This window comes from Copadichromis virginalis, linkage group LG17 (genome assembly GCF_057382275.1).
Source record: "Copadichromis virginalis isolate Kocher_CV1m ecotype Utaka linkage group LG17, C_Virginalis_male_GT1.1, whole genome shotgun sequence".
NCBI classification, from domain to species: domain Eukaryota; kingdom Metazoa; phylum Chordata; class Actinopteri; order Cichliformes; family Cichlidae; genus Copadichromis; species Copadichromis virginalis.
The window spans coordinates 6,622,984-6,643,877 of record NC_140634.1 but is presented as its reverse complement, the minus strand read 5'-3'; the positions used below and the strand labels follow the sequence as shown (position 1 = coordinate 6,643,877).

General features: G+C 41.1%; 1 protein-coding gene across 1 annotated transcript in view; it reads right to left on the bottom strand.

Annotated features, from left to right (window-relative positions):
- LOC146688896 (inactive tyrosine-protein kinase transmembrane receptor ROR1-like) overlaps nt 1-20,894 on the bottom strand; it is a 135,111-nt gene that overhangs the window by 32,407 nt on the left and 81,810 nt on the right. The window contains exons 2-4 of the mRNA XM_085437603.1: nt 14,563-14,625; nt 6,425-6,715; nt 6,131-6,170 (exon numbers count right to left, since the gene is read on the bottom strand). Of these exons, the coding sequence (XP_085293729.1) occupies nt 6,131-6,170; nt 6,425-6,715; nt 14,563-14,625 (394 nt within the window). The remainder of the gene's footprint in view (nt 1-6,130; nt 6,171-6,424; nt 6,716-14,562; nt 14,626-20,894) is intronic.

The following is a 20,894-nucleotide window of genomic DNA, read 5'->3' as shown; positions in this document are numbered from 1 at the left end:
CAGGCTCTGTGAAAACATCTCCAAGGTGGAGAGAAGATGGAGGAGAATGTCAAGCAGGAGCCCTGACACAGTAATCTGCTTCTTAATTATGGTAACTGCTGATATAATAGTGGACTGTGGACTGAATCAGCGCTTTAGATTTGATGCGAGTCAAAAGTAACTCACAGCAATTAGGCGTTGAAGCTTAACTTGGACAGATGACAGGTGGACCTGAAGGCACATTTTCAGATATTAGAGGAAAATACACCATGCATGGCTGTAAATATAAAGCTACAATGTTTGTACAAGTGAAATGGCTTCGATCAAAGGCTGGAAACACGGACATAGGAAGCCTCAAAAATAACACTTTTAGCTTATCACTATAAAACAATTAAAAATACAGTTCATATTGTTGTGTTGCAATTTTATTGTTGGACAATAGCAAAGGATTTCTGGTCTGCACTCGGACAAGTTAGGCCCACACTTGTCTGTTGCAACCACAGGAGTCGCCCCCTGCTGGCCACCTGCACTGGCTGCACTGGCCGCAAGCTACGTCGCGTTTTACATCGAATTTCTAAAATTTAGAGCAGCGGCGCTTGCTTGCTTCGCTGGTGTATGAAAACACAACTGATTCGTGCAACATATCCATCACATAAGACAAAATAACATTACAGGCACTACCAATGAACACTAATTTACAGTAAGTTAATATTAAAAATGTACATATACACTGTGGTGGGGTGTGGTACATGGCTCAGCTGTAGGGGAGGGGTGGTGTCAGGGGAAGGCTGACTGACACAGCTGATTTTCATGGTATAATTATGCCTTCCCTATTTGAGTGGGATGCCGGGACCTGACAGGAGAGCTGTGTGTACTACACTGGAGAGAGGCGGCTGTAAAGCTGCCTAACCGGAGTGGCTGCAAAGCAGTGTGCCGTGGGTCATCATGTACACATAACTCATCTCATCCAACTCTTAGCAAAAGTATCCTAAAATGACAAAATTTGCGATTAAGAGGGTTGCGAAACTGGCATAATGTTTCGGCTGTAACCTGAAAATTAAAACAATTTTCAGGTTTCCACTGTTCCATACCTGGAACAACAGAAACAGAAAGAATAAGTAAACAGACATGCCACGCATAGCCACATATCCATATTTAATTACTGACCATCTATTGGTGCTGCTCATTTTTAGCTGTTGGCATCTGGAAAGACAGAAGCTCTGAAATATCTTCATTTCACCAAACCTTTAACATTCCAAAATGCCATGCTTTAAACTTTAAGATGTCTCTTTCCATCTCTCAATCATCTACGTGTCTTTCCCCCCCTAATTTCAGACCTGCTTTACTGCACTTCCTTCCTCTGGTCTCAGGCAGCTCCATTCAACACAAACTGCTTGGATTGTGAGCTGAAACCTCGAGGCTCTCCGCACTAAAAACCAAACCCTCGGGACACACACTGTAATCCTTTGCACACCACAGAGTGTATACTTTTTAGTTCGGCTCAGAGGGGATGGAAATCTCAGCCCAGGCTGAAGCAAAGGCAGCACAGAGGACCTGAAGTTTGCGTTCAGGTTCAACAAGGTGGGTGGCGAGAAATTTTCCCCAAAATTTATGAGCAATACTTGCGGATAATTCTTCCCTACAACACCGCTGTCACTTTCAGCTTCTTGGGAGCAGGAGGTGAAAGAAAGAAAAAAAAACAGTGCAGGGTAAATGAATACAATTCACACAAACTGACAAGCTTCTAAACCAGATGTCTTTCAGAAAACTCTAAAGGAGCAGACGTTTTGATTGCTGAACAGCTGTGGTATGAGGTAACTGGCCAAAGGTCACCAAGTGTCATCATTAGGTGAACTTGTCTTCTTGATGGCTGCCACCCTAACTTTACAGCTAATAAGCTGGCCGTGACACTAATGATGAGCAGCAGCCCGCCGCCACCGCACCTCCACTGTTGTCAAAGGAGGCACCTGTCTATTTAAATGAAGGCTGTAATGACTGTAATGACTCGAGCTCGCGCTGCTTCCGCTTGACTGCAACCCTTTCCTTTAAAAGTCGACAGAAAAGAAAACAAGGTGAGGAGAAGGTAATTTCTTCCACACCCATGGCGTACAATGTGTCTAGTTTGTTGAAGAGCTAACTCGATGAGCTTTTCAAGGCTCAGGCTGATCACTGTGTTCTGCTGGATCAAAGTTTTCTTTGTGCCAACTTTTATCACTAGTATAAAGCCTTTGAAAGCAGTTTATAAACCTTAACAAACGTTACCATAAAATGATGTGTGACTATGATGCAAGAGCAGAAACCTCATGGTTTAAAATGATACTTTGACAATGAAAATAAATCTTTTATACATAGCATATGGGTGTATTTTAACTAGAATGCTTGAAAATTGTGGTTTTGTGTGACAACTGGAATGTTTGGCACTGTCCCAGTTATAATAACATACACTTGTTCAAGTGCTAGTTTCAAACCAAGCATCCAAAAGGGGAAGAACGGTGACTTGAACGTGGCATGATTGAAAGAGTTGATCAGCTGGTGTTTTTGCATGCAACCATCTCTAGGGTTTACAGAGAACGGTCTGAAAATGACACACAAAAAAAGAAAATGCCTTATTGGTGTTAGAGGGCAGTGGAGAATGAGCTAATGGGAAGGGAGAAGTAACACAAATAAGAAAAGATACTTACTTTGTGACTATAAGGTGACAATCAACCGACAACAAGGAATAAAAGTGTCACGGTTCTGGGTCCGTCGGACCCAGTAGTTTGAGTTTTATTATGTTTTGGTTTTAGTTTGCATCAGGGATTGTTTTCTTGTTCTCTTGTAGTGTTGATTATGATGATGTTTATTATTTGAGTTTCATGTTTCTGTGGTGTTTAGGATTTGTTCTTCAGTTGTGTCTGCTTAGTATTTGTCTAGCTCCATGTGCCATTTTCTGTCTGTCTCTCTATGTCGAGTTTGTGTCTTAGTGTGATGGTTGCTTGTTCCTGTTTTATTGTGATGGTCTGCGTCTCATGTGAGTGTGTTCAGTTTTACCTTTGTCTCGTCTTGTTGATTATTCCCAGCTGTGTCCACCACCTGTGTGTAATTCCCCTGTGATTCTCTGTGTATTTAAGTCATGTCTGCCGTCATTGTAGTTGCTGGTCCGTCTGTGTATTTCACCCTGCGTCATCTGTGTGTTTCCCTGCTGTCAACCGCCAAGTGTTTCTGCTCATATTCAGGTTCGTGTTCTGTAGTTAGTTTGTTCCCAGTCTAGTTAGTCATAGCTCCCTTTGCCGTTTGTATTTACTTTCATGCTCAATAAACCACCTTCACACCTTCACGACTGCCCGCGTTTGGATCCTCCTTCATTGCCTCCACACGGCTCACCTCACTCGCCGTGACAAAAAGTAGGTTTTAAAAAAATAAAAAGAACTATTTAAACGAAAAACCTGTTATACCCAAAATATGCAGAAGAGCATCTCTGATCACACAACACAAACATTGAAGGGCTACAGCAGCAGAAGACCACAAAAGGTGCCACTGCTCTCAGCTAAAATCACAACTCAGCAAAATGGGACGACAGGAGATTGGAAAAATGTTCGAAGGTCTGATGAGTCGCAATTTCTAACTACAACGCTCACACTGCATGGTCAGAATTTTCTATCTTGCCTTGTACTAATTGTTCAAACTGCTGGTGGTGTTCTGGTTTTTCTTGGCACAAATTGGGTACCTTACCACCAATTAAGTATTGTTTAAATATCTCAGCCTGCCTTAGTTTTCCCCTCATAGCATAGTTTCAGGAAGGCCATGGAAACATTCCTCCTCCCATTTTTGTCCATATTGACGTGACAGCATCGTATAATCGACCATACTTTGCTCATCAAGAATTAAAGCAGTTCTGAAAGCAAAAGAGAGTCCGATCAAACTCTAGTAAGGTGTATCTAATGAAGTGGCTGGTGAGTGAATGTCAGTATGTAGCAGAAGGAGGCTAAAATCACTTCCTCCTACTTGAAATCTCATTCAATTTTCCATTTCAGTTTATTTCCAGCACGACCGTACTGCGAAGCCAAAAGTCTCTTTGAAATTTCTTCTTTTTATTGATGTTTCCCTTGAGAAAGTGCATTGTGATTCTTTTGTGAACCAACTGCATCATCTGTGAAAGCTGTAATTTGGCTGCACAGGAAGACACCAAAAAAACATGTAAACAAAAAGAAACGGCAGAAACAGATGTTTTAAGAGGGAGCGGGGCGCGTGTGCACGAGGCCGTGCATGAGGCCGCGCTCATGCCAGCGTGTGACTGGATATACTAAGTGTCTGACATGCGTTTTGTGCCAGCAGTTTTGATTCACAGGACGCCGCATGGAACATGGCAGCGAGCCTCGCCATAATGTCATTGGGGAAAATCATCCAGCTTCGTCTCTTTTGATCCTGCAAGAATCAAACGAACTGAAAAAAATTCAAAGAGGTTTTATCCAATAACCGGGGAGACGTTAAAACAAAACGAAGGAAGCATGCCAGACACAAAGAAAATTTTGATTTGGGCAGCGTTAGAGTGCCAAGAACATGAAAATGTTTTATGGAACGTATTTTGATGCTGTCTAAAAGAATTTTGTAGAACTTGGTTTTTATTTGCCACTTAAGGCCTCCTTTAATTTTATTTGCATGTTCATATTAGAGGATTAGCATTGTGGGTGCGTTTGTTGCTGGTATTGAATTAGGTGACTTTAAAGTATCATTTAACAAAAACCACTTACAAAATATGCAAGTCTTTTTAGACAGCATTATTTAAGGGAGAGTTCAAGCAATCGACCAAGGTCACCAGAAGACAGAATTCATTCTCGCTTTATACTCCTGGATCTGCTCTTTTCTGAACTCAGCTGTTTCTGTCAAATTTTAAGGCCCACTTACAGGGCAGAATGACTGTAATCAGAAGTTAGTGAAGGTGGGCTCTGATTATGCAGCTACCTTTGGAAACTATTCTAATAGTTGTCAAACACTATTGTTATTGATGTATATACTGAGGGGGGAGGTTGTCAAACTTCGTCTTTCTAACTTAATTATAGACTAGAAATCAGATCAATGCTTTCAATGCATTTTGTCTGTCAACACAAAAAAACAGCAGGTCCAATTTCATGAAACTTGGTGGAGTGATGCACTGTGGGCATTCTGTTATGGATCTGGATCATTTTTATTCGTTTTCCTCTAAAACTGAATGAATGGCACAGGTTTCGCATTTGTTAACATTATGAACCAAACCCTGTTTGCTCATTAAAGTTGTTGTGTGTGTAAGTGAAGTAACCCACTTTCTCCAATATGAGCATCAGTGTATTAGATGCTATATAGAGACAAAGCACTGTGTGTGTCAGTGTCTGCTTTGGGCCCCAAACTCTGCGCGCAAGTGTGTGTGTGTGTGTGTGTGTGTGTGTGTGGGTGTGTGTGTGCGTGTGTGTGCGTGTGCGTGCATGCATGTGTGTGTGTGTGTGTGTGTGTGTGTGTGTGAGACGGCCCAACAGTCCACATCCCAAACCGTGGACTGAAATATTCAAATATGGACCATGTGCGTGTCTACAGTTGGGTGGAAAAGCTTTCTAGAACAGGAGAGATCTGAGCTTTAAAGGCTCATATTAAATATTCATTTAGTTCCCCATGAGACCTGTACCAATAAAATGGAAAATTACAGACCAGGCCTTGTTATAAAGTGAGTGATTACTCAATGAATATGCTTTATAGGACGTCTTAGGGTAGCTCTTTGCAAACCAGCATTGAATTGCTGTAGCTGGACAAACAAATCATCGCTGTGTTTTCCACTTTCAAAACTGCATGTGCAGACTTCAGTATGAAGTAGGAATGCTCCATACACTAATATGTGTCTTTAGTTAAAATAATTATCAGAGTAAATATTAAACAAAATTACAGTGTATATTATCTTTTTGGTTCATAAGACCTGCAAGTTGCATGTTTTACTAACCTAAACCGATGAGGTGCTTGTGACACATGCACGAGCAGGTCTTTCTTTAGTTTTAAAGTTCCAGCAATATGTAAAATGCAATTCTCTCATAATCTGCAAGTTGTCTGTGGGATCTGCTCACAAACGAACTTATCTGAAGCTGTCCCTTGTATTGTGGTAATGAATAGACTGACAGAGAGAAAAATGGTTAGAGGAAAAGCGACTTACATGGGCTCTTTTGGCAGAGACGTAGGGAGCGGATCTGGATCTGGAAAAGAAGACAAGGGGATTTTTTTTACTACAGGATAAACAATATTGTTTCCAGATTTTTCTCTGTGCAAGCTGCCAGCTACAAGAAGAATCAGCTGAGATGAGTGCTGCTATGAGGAGCCAGATCTCTAGGAAAAGAAATAGAAATAGGTGGGGGGGAAATGGACGGCAGTAAGTTTTTAAAAGTTTGGCTGTTTTATCAGTTTGAGATGCACAGATGCTTAGATGCTACTGGTAACAAAGTCTTCTCACCGAACTTGACAAACAGCACGCCCGTAGTGGAAACAGAGCCCTGGATGTTGGTGGCCACACACTGGAAGTATCCCGTGTCAGTAGTGTCCAGGCTGCGGATGCGGAGGCGTGATCCAAACAGCATGGACCTGTAGGAGACCCGCCGCGGCTCCTGTACCACAGGAGCGTCGTTCTTAAGCCAGCGCACAGTGGGTGGTGGGTTTCCGGAGACACGACACAAAAGCTCGGCCGTCTGGCCCACGGAGGTGGTTATGTTGTTCATGGGAGCGTCGAGGCGGATGAAGTGAGGTCCTGGTAGGCAGTGTAGGTAGGATAAAAGAAAAGAATACGAGAGAGAGAAAGAAGAGACAGATGGTGATCATGTGGAGGTGACTAGAAGAAAAATGCCCTTTGCATGCATTCTTTACAGATTATGAAATGTATGTATTTTCTTTGTTCTTTTTAAATGTACTTAAAGATGTTTGTAGTGCAGTAAAAACAACTGCAAAGTGCAAGTTTTTGATTTTTTGCCCTGTTGAAGCCAAAGCCAATTTATTATACCTGATACACACACGCACACACATATACACATACATATATATATGTATGTGTGTGTGTGTATATGTATATATGTATGTACGAACAAGACCATGAATGAAGAAAATCAAGAAAATTGTACTACACAGCCAAGAACGATGACATAAATCAAACAACACTTACTGTACTACCTCAGAGCCAGATATTAAATAAAACATGCTGCTGTGTGAAAAAGAAACGCGGTAAAACAAACTCCGTGTTTTCAGACACACATATTCAGAGCCTGGTTTCACAAGTTATTTTGTGGTTGCCACTGTTGTGACACCTAATTTCTCTTTTCATCATGGCTGTATGATGCCAGAGGGTTTCCCCCTCAGATTTATGTGTATGAGCTCATGAGGCAATATCACCTGCGTTGCGGTCTTCGAAAAAAAGAAGAATCAAATTTAAAATGACTGGTTCCCAGTGTTTCGTGCCTGTTTTCAAACAGTCAAAACAAACAGCTCTTGATTACTGTTATGAATGAGAGGAATGATTACAGCGAGCAAAAAGTGCCTCGCCATCGAAACCAATTCATGAAGGGTAATGCTATTAGAACACACTGCAATACAAAGATGAACTAAATCGTGATTCCCTCCAGAACCGTATTTTTCCCCTTAAGCTGGTCAGTAAAAAAAAAAAAACTATCTGGAGGGCCACCTAAGAGTTTAATGTGCAGGAAAAACATTGGTCTTAATGTCATGAAAAACCTCTGGAAAGTTCTCTCAACCCCAAAACCTGTGTTAGGTATGCAGAAATGCTCCTGGTTACACAAACTGGCCAAGACAAACAAATGAGGAAAAGCACATAGGCCTACAGAAGAATCTCAAATGAAAAATGATGTGTGTGAATAGAGAGGTTGATGGGTATAAATAGAGGCGCACACTTACTTGTGCGAGTACACCAGCACTCAGATTTTTACTACTGTATTCCATGCAAGATTAACTTCAAGGTTTTCCAAGGAATGTTAACAGAAAAATGTTAGAGAGCGGTCAGAAAATTAACCGTATCAACATCGACGTCTATGAAGGTGAACATGCTGGTGATAGAAGAACTGCATAAAACAGTGCTCATTCATATTACAGCCTCGTTTGAATAAACTTTACTTGGGTTGGAGTGCGGGCCAGCTTTCTTTCACTGTGAGCATCCCGTGTTGTGGTTGGTGGAATGATGATGCAGTGTCTGTACAAAAGTTGGAGGGGCAGTCAGGCAGAAGAATGTGTAGTGTAACTTAGTAAAACGTGTACAGCGTAAGACGAAAAACTGCAATCACGCAAAAGGTGTCCACCTACATATTGAGCTTCATCGTGGGCAGTCTTTGTTTAAGGCTTTTGTAAAAGAAGAGAGAAGTCATCGGAAAAAATGTGTCTACTTTATGTTCTTTGAGTGTTTGGTGTAAAAACCTGAGCACATGGCCTCTATCTCAGTGCATGTGCTTGGCAGGTTGTAGAACACACACTCACAGCTTCTTCCATAAAGACTGAGGGCTTAACACAGCACTGTGGTACTAACAAGTACCACCCCACCACCGTCTTCTCTCCCCATTTTTCACCAACCTTAATATGACCTCTTTTCTTCATGTGCTCTACACAGTCCTGTATCTCAAAATTACAGCAGCGAGATCAAACCCTTCAGGAGGTCGATGCTTTTAAAGTCAGCTGGAACAATGACTGTAAACCTTCATCCAATTTTCCTTTTTATTTACTCCTCCACTCCACCACTGATGTGTGCACTTCATTTCCACACATAAAAACTGGAAATGCTTTAGCATGACATCACGTAGACACAATGCTCTGTCACAGGGCTTTGCCGAAAGCTGTGAACCTGTTTCATATTTATCTATGACAACGACACACACAAACAGAAAATATTCCCCGAGTGAAGCCGTCTCCGCGTGCCACTTGTTGGTTTTCATAACTTGTTTATCCAGCCGTTTTGCTACTTTGTGTTTTGTTTTACTTTTAAATTGAATTTGTCCAATCCGATTATGTTACTGTTTCTAACGATCTTAAAAGTCATGAGACGACCATAAACATACCGAGATCGGTGGCGAGATTACGTTCCGTGTCTGTTAAGTCCAGTTTCACGCACATTAGGCAATGATATTTTCTTATTTAACTTCACTGTGGAGCGCTGTGTATACTCAATTTGTCGCATTAACCCTCTCACGGCTGCAAAAGGTAAAAATGTGCTCTGACCTCAAGTGTGGTGCAATCTATCACTGCCGTTCAGTCAAAATGCACTGGAAGTCCAGAAATCGGTTAAAGAGAAGAAAACGCTCTGGAATTTGTTGCTGATTTGTTTCTCAAAAGTAATTATGAGTCTGAAAGCATTCATTAAAGCAGTTAGACAGCTTTTAAACTTAAGGAGTAATAATTACGCTATTGGCATAATGTGCCTATTTCCTGATACTTGGTTTGCTTCGGGCTCTGTTTCTCTCCGTAGTTTACATTTTACTGCAATTTTTATGATTTCTGTCTGTACTGAATGTTGGAATGTCAGTAATCTGGTACTTCAGGGATGTCAAATCCCGGGTCTCATACAACCCACTTAGATTTCAAGTGGACCGGGCCACTCAAGTTTCCCCTTTCAGTCAGTGTGAACAAGTTTAACACCTCAGATATCTTAATATGAGACAAATAAGTATCATTTTAACAGCTAGAAAATATTCTGGTAGCTCACTGCTCAGCTTTACTGTTGATTCAAAGAAAATGCCCAATATTTTCCATTTTAATTTTAAATTGGAACTTTTCTGTCATTTAATTTTTTATCTATAACTTTATTACTTAGTTGTTGTATGAATGCCCTTGGAGAGGAAATACCTTCAAATGTATGAAAACACAGTTAAAAGTCCAAAATTTATGCCCTTCTTCAAAATGTCCAAAGGTATCCATTGGGCCCGATCGGAGTCTTTGGTGGGCCGATTCTGGCACCCAGGCCTTATGCTTGGCAACCCTGTTTTAGTGAGTGGACTACGCCGTATTACTGCTTTTCCATTGACAAGAGGCTGGTGCCTAATGTACAACTGCTTCCATGAATTTTCATTAGTTGAGTTGATGGAAAATAAAAATGCTCTTTGGAGCGGTGTGCCTGCACACTTCATTAGCCGTTATAATAACTCATAATAAAGCAGCGGGGAGCAGAACGAAGAGCGAAAAAAGAAAAAGAGACAAGAGGAGAAGACAAAAGAAGAGAGGTCAAGAGGAAAAAAGAGAAGGAGGAGAAAGATGTCCTGCCAATGCCTGTGTAACAAAGCCACTCTGTATGTAATTGTCCCGTGGTGAGTGTTGTGGTATTTGGCACAAGGAGGATGCTGAAACTCAAACCCTTTCTGCGGACTGTCCCTTTAATGTGGCAGGGGAGCTAAATGGTGTCCTGTCATCAGCCTGCATTTTCCTTGCAGTAGTTTTTGCACAATCAAACGCTCACATGCAGGCACATGTATGTAAACACCCGCACACCCACACAACCGCCAAGGAGACAAACTATACGTGCTCGAAAACTGCACACATTACTCAGTACCTTTTCACGACATTGTATTCTATATGGTTTCAGTGAACATACATACAGTAAGGGTGTGACCGTCGGGGCTCCTGTCAACAAAACGCAGGTTCAGAAACACGAGTGGCTGCAAAGCTAACTAAACATATTCAACAGATACACTGAAGGCCTCGCACTATAGTGCTTCCAGCTTCCAGCTGTGGGTAAAGGTGAAGTTAATTAAAGCTGGGTCACTATCCAGCAAAGCAACAGAGGAAAGAAAGTAAGTAAAGAAAAAAAAGGGTACAAAATGAAACAAAGAAACAGAGAGCAATAATGAAAGAAAGCCTGCAGGGAAATGAGTTCAGTAAACTATCATCACCCCTGATTTCAGCCCAGTAATGAGCCTCTTTCAGCACGATAACTTCCTGCTACTGATGCATACTGATAGAGCCACGCTACCTGAATTGTGCCTGTTTGGTCAATCAAAACCATCCCCGCCTGCAGACAAAACAAGGGGTGTAATCACCCTCCATCCATCAGATAAGAAACAGATGTAAGCACAGGAGGGCTGAGCACTAAATGACAAACACATACACATATACTTTACGTTTATAGTTTTTATATTTGATGATGTGGAAAAATAAAGCTCTCTGGATGATTTGTTTAGAAGAAGAAAGTGTGTACATTATTGTACTTTATTGAGCCCCGTGGGGAAATTGCTCTCTGCATTTAACCCATTCACTCAGTGAAGCAGTGGGCAGCCATTGGGCGCCCGGGGAGCAGTGTGTAGGGACGGTACCTTGCTCAGGGGTACCTCAGGGTAGCTGTTAAGGGGAATCGAACCCCCGACCTTCCGATCATGGGGCAACCACTCTACCTACTGAGCTATCCCTGCCCAGTTTGGATCTCATTATATTTATGACTGTTTTTGAAAAATCCTTGATTGGTCAACATAATCATTATCTTCACTAAACTGCTCAGTCTTGTCCAGAAACTGGTGTGTGTCTGCTTTTGTGTACACAGAATTTTCTGTGGGAACGAAGCTGTGGGAGAGTTGGAGTTTCGAGAGATGAATTAAGCAAACCAGACGAAATGAGAGAGCCAAACTAAGGTTCGAGTTAAATACAAACTTTAAGTTGAGCATTTTCCAGTCAGTGTTTCTTTGTGAGAGGCAGATGTTTGCTCTTTTAGCCAAAGATAAACTGTGGAGAGGGGGTGCAATTTAACGGATACATATGGGCAACGACGTTGAGAAAGTACCCAGAAACCTATCGCATCCCACATACATCGTACTTACTGATAAGTTTGTTCTCTTGCAAAAGCATTGGACTTGTCATTGAACACATGAATCCACGAATCTATCTGCAAGCAGCTAAAGCAATCATGTGGAGGTTTTTGATGCAGCCCCTTCCTTGTGACCGACTTCCCCTAGCAACAGCAGGCAACCTCCAACAAACCTTCAGCAACCATTTGTGGAATATACATTTTTTCTTCCTAGTGGCCTAGTGTTGCCCGCAGGTTACTCACAGTTATCTGGCCTGTGTGTTGGTCAGCAATCGATTTTTTATTACCATGCTCAAACAAGCGAGCTTGTGACAGCAAATTTTCTGGGAGTTACGAGGAGACCTTTTATTTTAAAATGTTCTTCATATCAGCAGTACAGGAATCAGAATAATGGAAATGGAAATAAAGGAATAATGTTTATTTGGGAAAAAAAATCAAAGTAACCAAGGAAGGAAGACATTCTGGTGAAGCTCAGTTCCATGCTTAAGATGACTGCTTAGAAAGAAAAATCAGAGACAAGTGAGGGAATCAGAGTCCAACTCTGTTTATATAATGTCCATAATCTGCGTTTATGAAATGAAAACTGTGCAAATCAAACATGAGAGGACTGTGGAGTACACTGATTATGCAGTGCAGAACCACAAGAGTTACTGTGCTGTTCCTCTGTGAAGCCAAGTGTTTTGGCCAGCTCTAACAAACAAGCCCACCCAGGGCTTCATATATGCTTGAAGCTAAAGACACAACAAAGAATTAAATGGATGCTGTGCAAAGAGAAATTAAGTCATATATTGTCCTTAACTCCATCCCTATATATAAAAACAAACACGGGCATTTTTTCCACAAAAAACTGAATAGATTTGATGCATGTCATTTGGGCTGATTGTTCTCTTTGTTCCCTGATTGCCAAGACTTTGTGGAACAATTTACAGTTTTTTCTGATTGCTTAAGCACATTTTTTGTAACTATTGGCTAATTTTGCAAAACTCTTCACACAAATAAGAAAACCTGTCACCCAATAATCAAAACATTGTAGTTCTCTTGCAAAAGCAAACACAGCTAGATTAACTCTTCACACCTTTGTAAAAATGGTGTTTCCGTATCAAACAGTACACACAAGCCATCATCTACTAAGCACACAATGCGCCAACTGCACACTGATGGTATGAATACAAAACACATCTGGCTTTTGCTTTCTCTGTGCACAAGGTAGGCTATGTCAGTTTGAGCTCATACTTCTGTCATAGATCCATAAGCATAGAGGGATCCAAACTTCAAGTACATCAAAACAAACACAAGTGTTTATTTCCAAGTATAGGATTATTTGCAATCGCCATAATGACTATATGGGTTACTTGGTCTGCAGTGAACATGCTTCCTCTGCCCCAGCATCTGGTCATCTAGCAATTCTGTAAAGTAACAATTTCAGTATTTTTACATCAATGGTATTGGTGTGTTTCTCATTGGCATATGGCAGTGCTACAAATCTTTGTGCGAAGTGACTGTACTGACCGATTCTCATTTCAAGATGTCCTTATGGTACTTGCTACAGTGTAGCGGCTCGAGTTAGGCTGGACCCGTTGGCCAGCTACCCTCAGGGTCATTCCACGGTTGATTACATGGTCCACTATTGTAGCTCTGATGTCATCAGCAATTCTATTTCTTACTCTTCCTACCCTTCCTCTCCCCCCTCCTCATCTTCCTCTCCCCCCCTCCTCATCTTCCTCTTGCTCCTCCTTGTCCTTGTCGTCCTCTTCATCCTACTTCTTCACCTCCACGTCCTCTTCCTTGGCCTCCTCTACTTCTCACTCTTTCTGCTCCCTCCATTGTACTCCGCACACACAGCTTACCTGTATTATAGTGCTTAGGCTGATTGCAAAGTGAACTAATTATCTAAGAAAGTTTTCACATGTGAAAGTGTGCCAGACAGTTGGCAAATTAGTGTTAATGATAGCCATACATGTGTATACTTTTGCTAGGAGTGTGTTGGAAATTTGGTAATTGAGTGTTGTGCAGTGAATTGTGCCTACAGTTTTGCAAAGTGTGTGTTACAAAATTGCAAACTGAGTGCAAAGCAGTTTTTGTGCTTTTAGTTTTGCAAACTCAGTGAGTGGTTTTGCTATAAGTCTGAATAGTTTTAGAGATTGTGCTACAGGAATCACAGTTAGGGTTTAAGCATTCAGAAAAAACTGTAATATAAAGGAGAAAAAAACATATTCTAATTGTTGAGGGTCAGGGTTAGGGTTAGGACTGTGCTCATTGTGATGAAAACTTAAGACCTCAGAAGTACTCAAGTGCATGTCCAGAGCCCACAAATGTTGGTATAAACATGAGGTCAAAATGCAAAGTTTAAGAAGATGTACTAAAAGCAGCAGCACCTTGGAGACTACACTGGTATTTTCCACTTAAGAAAGAGTAAATGTAGATATAAAGAAATACAATGCTCCTGTGGCTGTATTTCCATATGTTGAGTAGATCAATGTGCAATTTGTTCTGTCAATTATCTGCTCTAGTGCCTTACACTGCAGTGGGTGTCTGGGTTGCTGAAGTCAACCATGTGGAGGATGTGTAATTTTTAACACTTCATTTAAAGTAATTTCAACAGCACATGTGGGGTTACAGTTCAACACTGTGTGTGTTAATTTGAACTATGAACATGTCATCATCATGTTGTCTCTAACAGATGTGCTCATAGCTTTGCCAGAGTGAGCTTTGTTAAGAACGTCATGCATGGGTTATCTGTGGTGTGTGTGTGTGTGTGTGTGTGTGTGTGTGTGTGTGTGTGTGTGTGTGTGTGTGTGTGTGTGGTGTGCATTTACCATCGCTAGAGGTGTTCCACAAAGTGGCAGCTTGCATACTGGGATCTTGGGGGAACTCAGATCCTGTGAAGAGAGGAAATGAAAAGTAGAAAAGCAAAACTTTTATTTTTAAATGCTTAAACATTAAATGCTTTAAAAGGTTGAAGAATTGATGTCTTGCATATATTTTCCACTAGCAAAATGATGATGATGTCGATGTTAATGCCAACTACCAGTTAGCATTAACATGGGTTGTATCTGATGCTTTTGTGCGTTTTTAGTATTTATGACATAGACAATTTATTTATGGTCGGAGACTCAACAAACTGCAAATGTTTGCAAATGTTTGCAAAAAGCAGCAACTAGCAAGGAAACTCAGTGAAAGGTTCCAAATGATTGGAACCTTTCAAGCAAGTTTTCAGTATCAGATATCTGCACAACATAATTGCAACATGTAACAAATGGACATGAATTAAGTAAATTTGAATTGAAACTACGGGTTTTTTTTTTATATAAAAAGTCAACATAGCCAAGTACCCACTTGAGGCCTCACACTTAAAATGGAGACTCTCACAATCCTGGTGCTTTGAAACAAGACATGATGAGAGAAGGGTAGATAACTGTTGACTCACTGGAGTCCACCTGCTCCACTGATAAAACCACTGGTTGCAAGAAAAATGTTTGTATTCCCCAACTGGTGGGTGAGTCCTTATTGGAGGTTCCTGACTGTTGCTAGGTGATATTGGGCACAAAGAGGGTGCTACACTAAAAACTTCCTTAAGCTTGCTTTGGTTGCTAGCAAATAGTGTGGAAGAGGCTGATTTGCCTGCAAACACTACTGTTTTGCAGTATGTAGCGATACTCAAAAAAGTAGATCACAAAGTGGAAGTAGAGGACATCTGCCCAAATCAGAAATGGCACATGCCTTCTTTTAGAGTGAAAACTGGGCTTCAGCACTGCAGCCAACATGTTTCAAAAAAACTTTTATTTTGAAAGCGAGTCTCTCAGTTTCCAGTTTGTGCCACACTTTTTACAATTTCCCTCCTTTTTAGAGAGTAGTTGGCGAGTGCTTGGGCCCAAGTTATCATGTTTCATGCAAACCACAATTTCCTAGTGACCAAAGCTATTACAAAGATGTTTTTGCCAGCTGGTTGGGGGTTGCACTTTTTTCTCTATCAACCTGTGGTTGCCACTGGATGACCGACCATTCTCTAGGCATATGTCACTGGGGCTTTATCAATTGATTTCCCAGAGACTGTCATCAAGCTCCAGCAACCACTCACCAATAGTCGGGGAACACACGACTGGTGGTTAGCGGATGGTCATGAACGAGTCTCTAGGCCTGTGTGGCTGGGCCTTATTCACTTGACCCTACATTGTCACCATTATTGTCATGTTCCTGCAAAACATCAAGGTAACTTGACTTGTGTTTACAACAGCTAGTTTAAAAAAACAAAAACAATCAGCTTTACAGCTGCATTCTTTACACCTGAAAGCTATATCCAAATGTAATCCACATGGTTGTGACAAAGTAAAAAGAGGGTCACAGACTCAAACTTTCTGAGCCAGTGGCATGGACCTACATTTAAACAATGCTTAACCACAATTCTGGAGAAACTTTTCTATGTAAAATACTGTGTACAGACACAAACACACTGCTTCTTAAATGTAAAATAACAGTGGTGATAACGCTGTACATTTTCTAGTGCAGATCAAAGGTTTGGGTGTACAACAGGGAGCCTATCAACAAGCCATGTGGACCTAATGCGCTCTTATTACCAGCTGAAGACAGAGCTGCTCTCTGCTTTTCATTACTGGGGAGAAGAGACAGAAAATCGGCTTCAGAGTGCAGTGCTGCAGGTCATAGGTGATTCCTAACAAATTAAACAGCCAAAAATGAAGGACTGGCAAAAAACTCTAAGCTGTTTTACCTTCACTGATTCTCAGGGCACCAGACCGCTGACAAACTTTCAGTTCACATACAACATCCCACAGTTCTAGCCGGCTACAACAGTGTGTGAGTCTGTGTGTTTTGGTGCAGGCTGGGATAGTTCAGCATGATGAATAGGCAAATGGTTGCCATCCAACTTTGGGAACGTAACCTAAAGTCACAAACGGATGTGAAAATGCAAGCATGTGCATGGACACCGCTGAGAATTGACTGCAAACTTAACTATACACATGGTGCATTTGTTTCACACATACACACGAAAAATACAGAATTCCTAAACACGTCATAAATATTTTTGAATTAACAACTTGAAAACTGACAGTGCGTGGCATGCAGGGTGACAGTCGACGAGAGAAAGTCTGCAGACAAACAGCACCAGGAGCCTGGTGACACAGGGTCACGCTAATTGGGTGATAATGTGTCAGGATGGTAACGACTATGTGGTGGTGCTTGTGAAATGAACTGTGTTAATGAGCAGCGCTTTGGGCCTCAGCACCTGTTAGTGAGGAGTCTGGAAGCTTGGCAACAGGCTCACAACAACAGGCTCACAGTTATGGGTGTTATGCTCATGATTGTTAAGAGATATGTAGCAAACCCAGAGGGCAGACATAGAATCAAAATGTGTCTCTTTACTAAATTAGTAGTTCATCTGTAATGCTACCTGATTCCACAAGCTATTCTGCACTTTTGGAGTTAGAATGACTTGCTGGTTTCTTCCAGGAGGCTACTAACAGTGTTTTATGGCATGTCCCGGCCCCATGGTGAGTCTAAATTTACTCTGTGTTCTCTACTGTTAGACTAAGAAGTCTGGAGCTCTGTGCTTTACAAAGGACAGAGGAGAGTGGACGTCGCAACTCACTAGCTTCACCAACACAAAGCTAGCCAAGGGCAGCCAGGTGAGAGTTCAATAGAAGTGGATGGTCGTGGGAATATAGTGAGGGAAGGGGGAGGAGGACGAAGTGCTCGTTTATGGAAAAGGAGGCACAACTGTGTACTTCTGAGAAAAAAATGTTATCATTCCAGAAAGATTTGAAGTTTATAATTTTGTTCAAAAACAAACACTTGTGCACAGCGATTTTGCTGTTATGTCTAAGGTCTGCTTACTTCCTGCGTTTCATTTTTTCCCCACATTGTGCGCCCTTTAAAGAGAACACATCTGTTCTCTTTCATTAAGACAATCATCTGAAATATCTAGGAGAAAATGCAGAGCAATTTTGAGATTAGCTTTCTAATGTTTTTCAGCAGTGGAGGCGAGCTGTTGTATTAGACCTGTTTGTTAAAAAGGACCTAAAAATAGATCCCAGGTTTCATCAGCTGTGGTTCTGGCCATTGATTGAATCACGATTTGGATACTGACTGCAAGACCCATATGTACCTCTGTACTGAATCCCTGTCTGTCAATATGAATAACCAAAGAAGAACAAAAGCATTGCTTGCATTATAATATAGGGAGGAAGAAATCGTGCACATATGTGTACCAGTCAAGTCTTTCGACCATGAACAGGCTGTTTCCAGTAACATTGTCTCAGAGTTGCAAACATTTTAAATTACTGAGGTGGCAGATCAGAAAATAGTGATGAGAAGGGAAACAGAGATAAGGAGTTTCAACAAACCCAGCCTATTTTTTGCAGTGGTCAGGAGAATGGCCAGACTGGTTGGCGCAGACAGGAAAGCAACAGTAACTTGTAACAAACAAGGTATTTAGACGAATCTATCTGAGTGCCCGTGTCAAACTTTGACGCAGACGGAAGCAGCTGGAGTACAGCCAGGTGCTCCTGTTATCAGCCAAGAACAAGAAACTGAGGCTACAGTTCACATGGATTCAGCATAACTGGATAACAGAAGATCGGAAAAATGTTGTCTGGTCTAATGAGTCTTGATTTCTGCTACAAAATTCGGAAGGTATGATGAGAATTTGGAATATCCTATCCTATCCTGCCTTCTATCAAGAGTTAAATCTCATCTTCCCAGTTTCTGATTGCTGCTTCTAGTAGAACAAAATGCTGTTTCACAACGCTCAAATCATCTTAAACTGCTTTCCTGAACGTGACAGTGAGTTTGCTGTACTCAAATGGCCTCTACAGTCATCAGATTTCAGTCCAACAGAGATTCATATCATAGATGTGCACCACGCAAATCTGCAGCAAATGTGTGACGCTATCATGTAAATATGAACCAAAATCTTGGAGAAATGTTTCCAGCAGCAGATTGAATCTATGCCTTGAAGAATTTTCAAAGTCAAAAACAGGTTCAATCCAGACCTAGCAATGTGTACCTATCAAAGTGATCTAAGAAACAAAAGCAACTGGACTTCTTTAAGTTTCTCAAAAATACCTCACCTCTCGTCTGAGAAGCTTGGTGGAGAGTCCAAGGTATTTAAGGCTCAGTTGAAGTTGTCCCTTAAGTGGGAAATTGACCTAGTATTGATCATGTGCCTCTTTAAACTGAGCCAAGACGTGAAAAAGGCTATTGGTCATTATCAGCAGAGGTTTTGTGTGAAGCCGTTGCGTTTATCAAGTGGCTCAGCCACTCCAAAAATGCATGGCACAACACAGAAGAGACACCTCGACAGGATGAAGGTCACATTTTGTTAATATTTTTACCGTTCACATTTAGGCATCTGAAATAGGGATAAGATCAGAATGCAAGTTTTGTACTACAAGAGTCCAGCTAACTTTAAGCTGTGCTTCTGCAGTTTCAAATAATTTCCATTTCAAAAGTCACAAGTTACTTTTCCAGATTTTCCAGATTTCCATATATTTCCACTGGTTTTTATTATAGTGATGATTATCACAACTGTTAAAAACATTTTTATCTCTAAGTACTGTCGAAGGCAAGCAATTGGACTTCACTTGGAAAAATAAAACTGTGAACATATTTTCCATAGCATGTCAGAAGTGACACTTTTAAAAATTCAATTCTGGTATGGCAGTGAACGCCCATCAAAATTACGGATACGTGACAATCTTTATAAGAGTATCATGTTCCCTTCTTGGCTGCTTTGTCATACTTCATTCACGTTAAAGCTCTGGAACGTCCTCTTTCATTTGCAGCTGAGTGCCACTCCTAGTAGCAAAATATGCAGTAAATGGTTAACGTGAAGGTGCCTCTGAGAAGTCCAGACATCAAATCTCCACACAGAAAATTCCATGAGAGCAGCCTCTGATCCCCGTCCAGCTGTATTTGGCTTACGATGATAAAAATCAGGCAGGGACACGAGCTTAACCCCCATAAAGCTCTCCGAAATTGGTGTGACTTTACTGTCGCAGCAGTGTATGGCAATTAGTGCAAATCTTTAAACTCAAAGGCTTGGGAATGAGGAAAAGGAAGGAGTTAACAGAGAGCTAAGAAGAAAATGAGACACTAGGTTCCTCACAGGGTAAAGCTTAACCAAATCAGAAATGTTCAATTTGAGCAGTTATGCGTAGCAACTAATATGCTGTTATATGGTCTGGGGGGCTGTGTTTGGAGCCAGGGTGGTTGGTGTGGTGAGTGAGACTGATGTATGAGCTCTCCCACTCTGTTATTAGGGCCTCTCCCAAGGCCCCCTTCCATCCCTATTAGCTGGAAAACTGACCTAACTCAGGGGTTAACTGGAAGAATGGGAAACCAACCATTTTCACAGTGCAACTATGAAATATTTCTGCCTTTAAGAGATGAAAGCTACAGATGAGGAATTATAATTATTTCTTTCTACAATTTGTCTTCATCAAGTCTCTGTTTCCATTCAGCAAGTTTCTATTCCTGTTCTGTCTCTGTGATGTCAAAGAGAGAGGGTGTCCTTAATGTGGTCTTCTTGAACACACCGCTACAGCTGTGGAAACAGAAGCCCCACCAACCTGCTGGTCAAGCCTCCTGTTTAAGAGGCAACAAAAAGAAGGAAGGAAAGCAGCTAGTCTCAGATACTGAATCAACGTGTAATGTAACCCCAGTTACAAAAAAGCACAATGCAATGATGCAATGCAATGCAAATCTCACAAACCTGTGTTTTATTCATACTAAACATATATGTGAATTGTTGAAAATGAGACATTTTAGTATTTCGTGAAAAATAGAAAAAAGGGGAGGTTAACTAGAAACAGATCGGTAACATGCTTGGGTATGAAAAGAGCTTCATAGAGAGTTTCTCAGAATTAAAGATGGGAAAGGTTCACCATCATCTATAAAAACTGTATCTTTATAGTAAGATGATGCAGAAATATGGTGATCTCTGACCTAAAGATCATTTGGATGGAATCATTTGGAATCATTTGGAATTGAGAGATTAGTTTGATATGTTTCCTATGTTCTAAAATATGTTTTTATCTGTATTTAACATGGAATTGGGGTTTTAGACTAGTTGAATTCTGAATTGTGCAAAGTTTCTCTCTTAGAGTCCAGAAAAAAACAAACACAAAGCTAG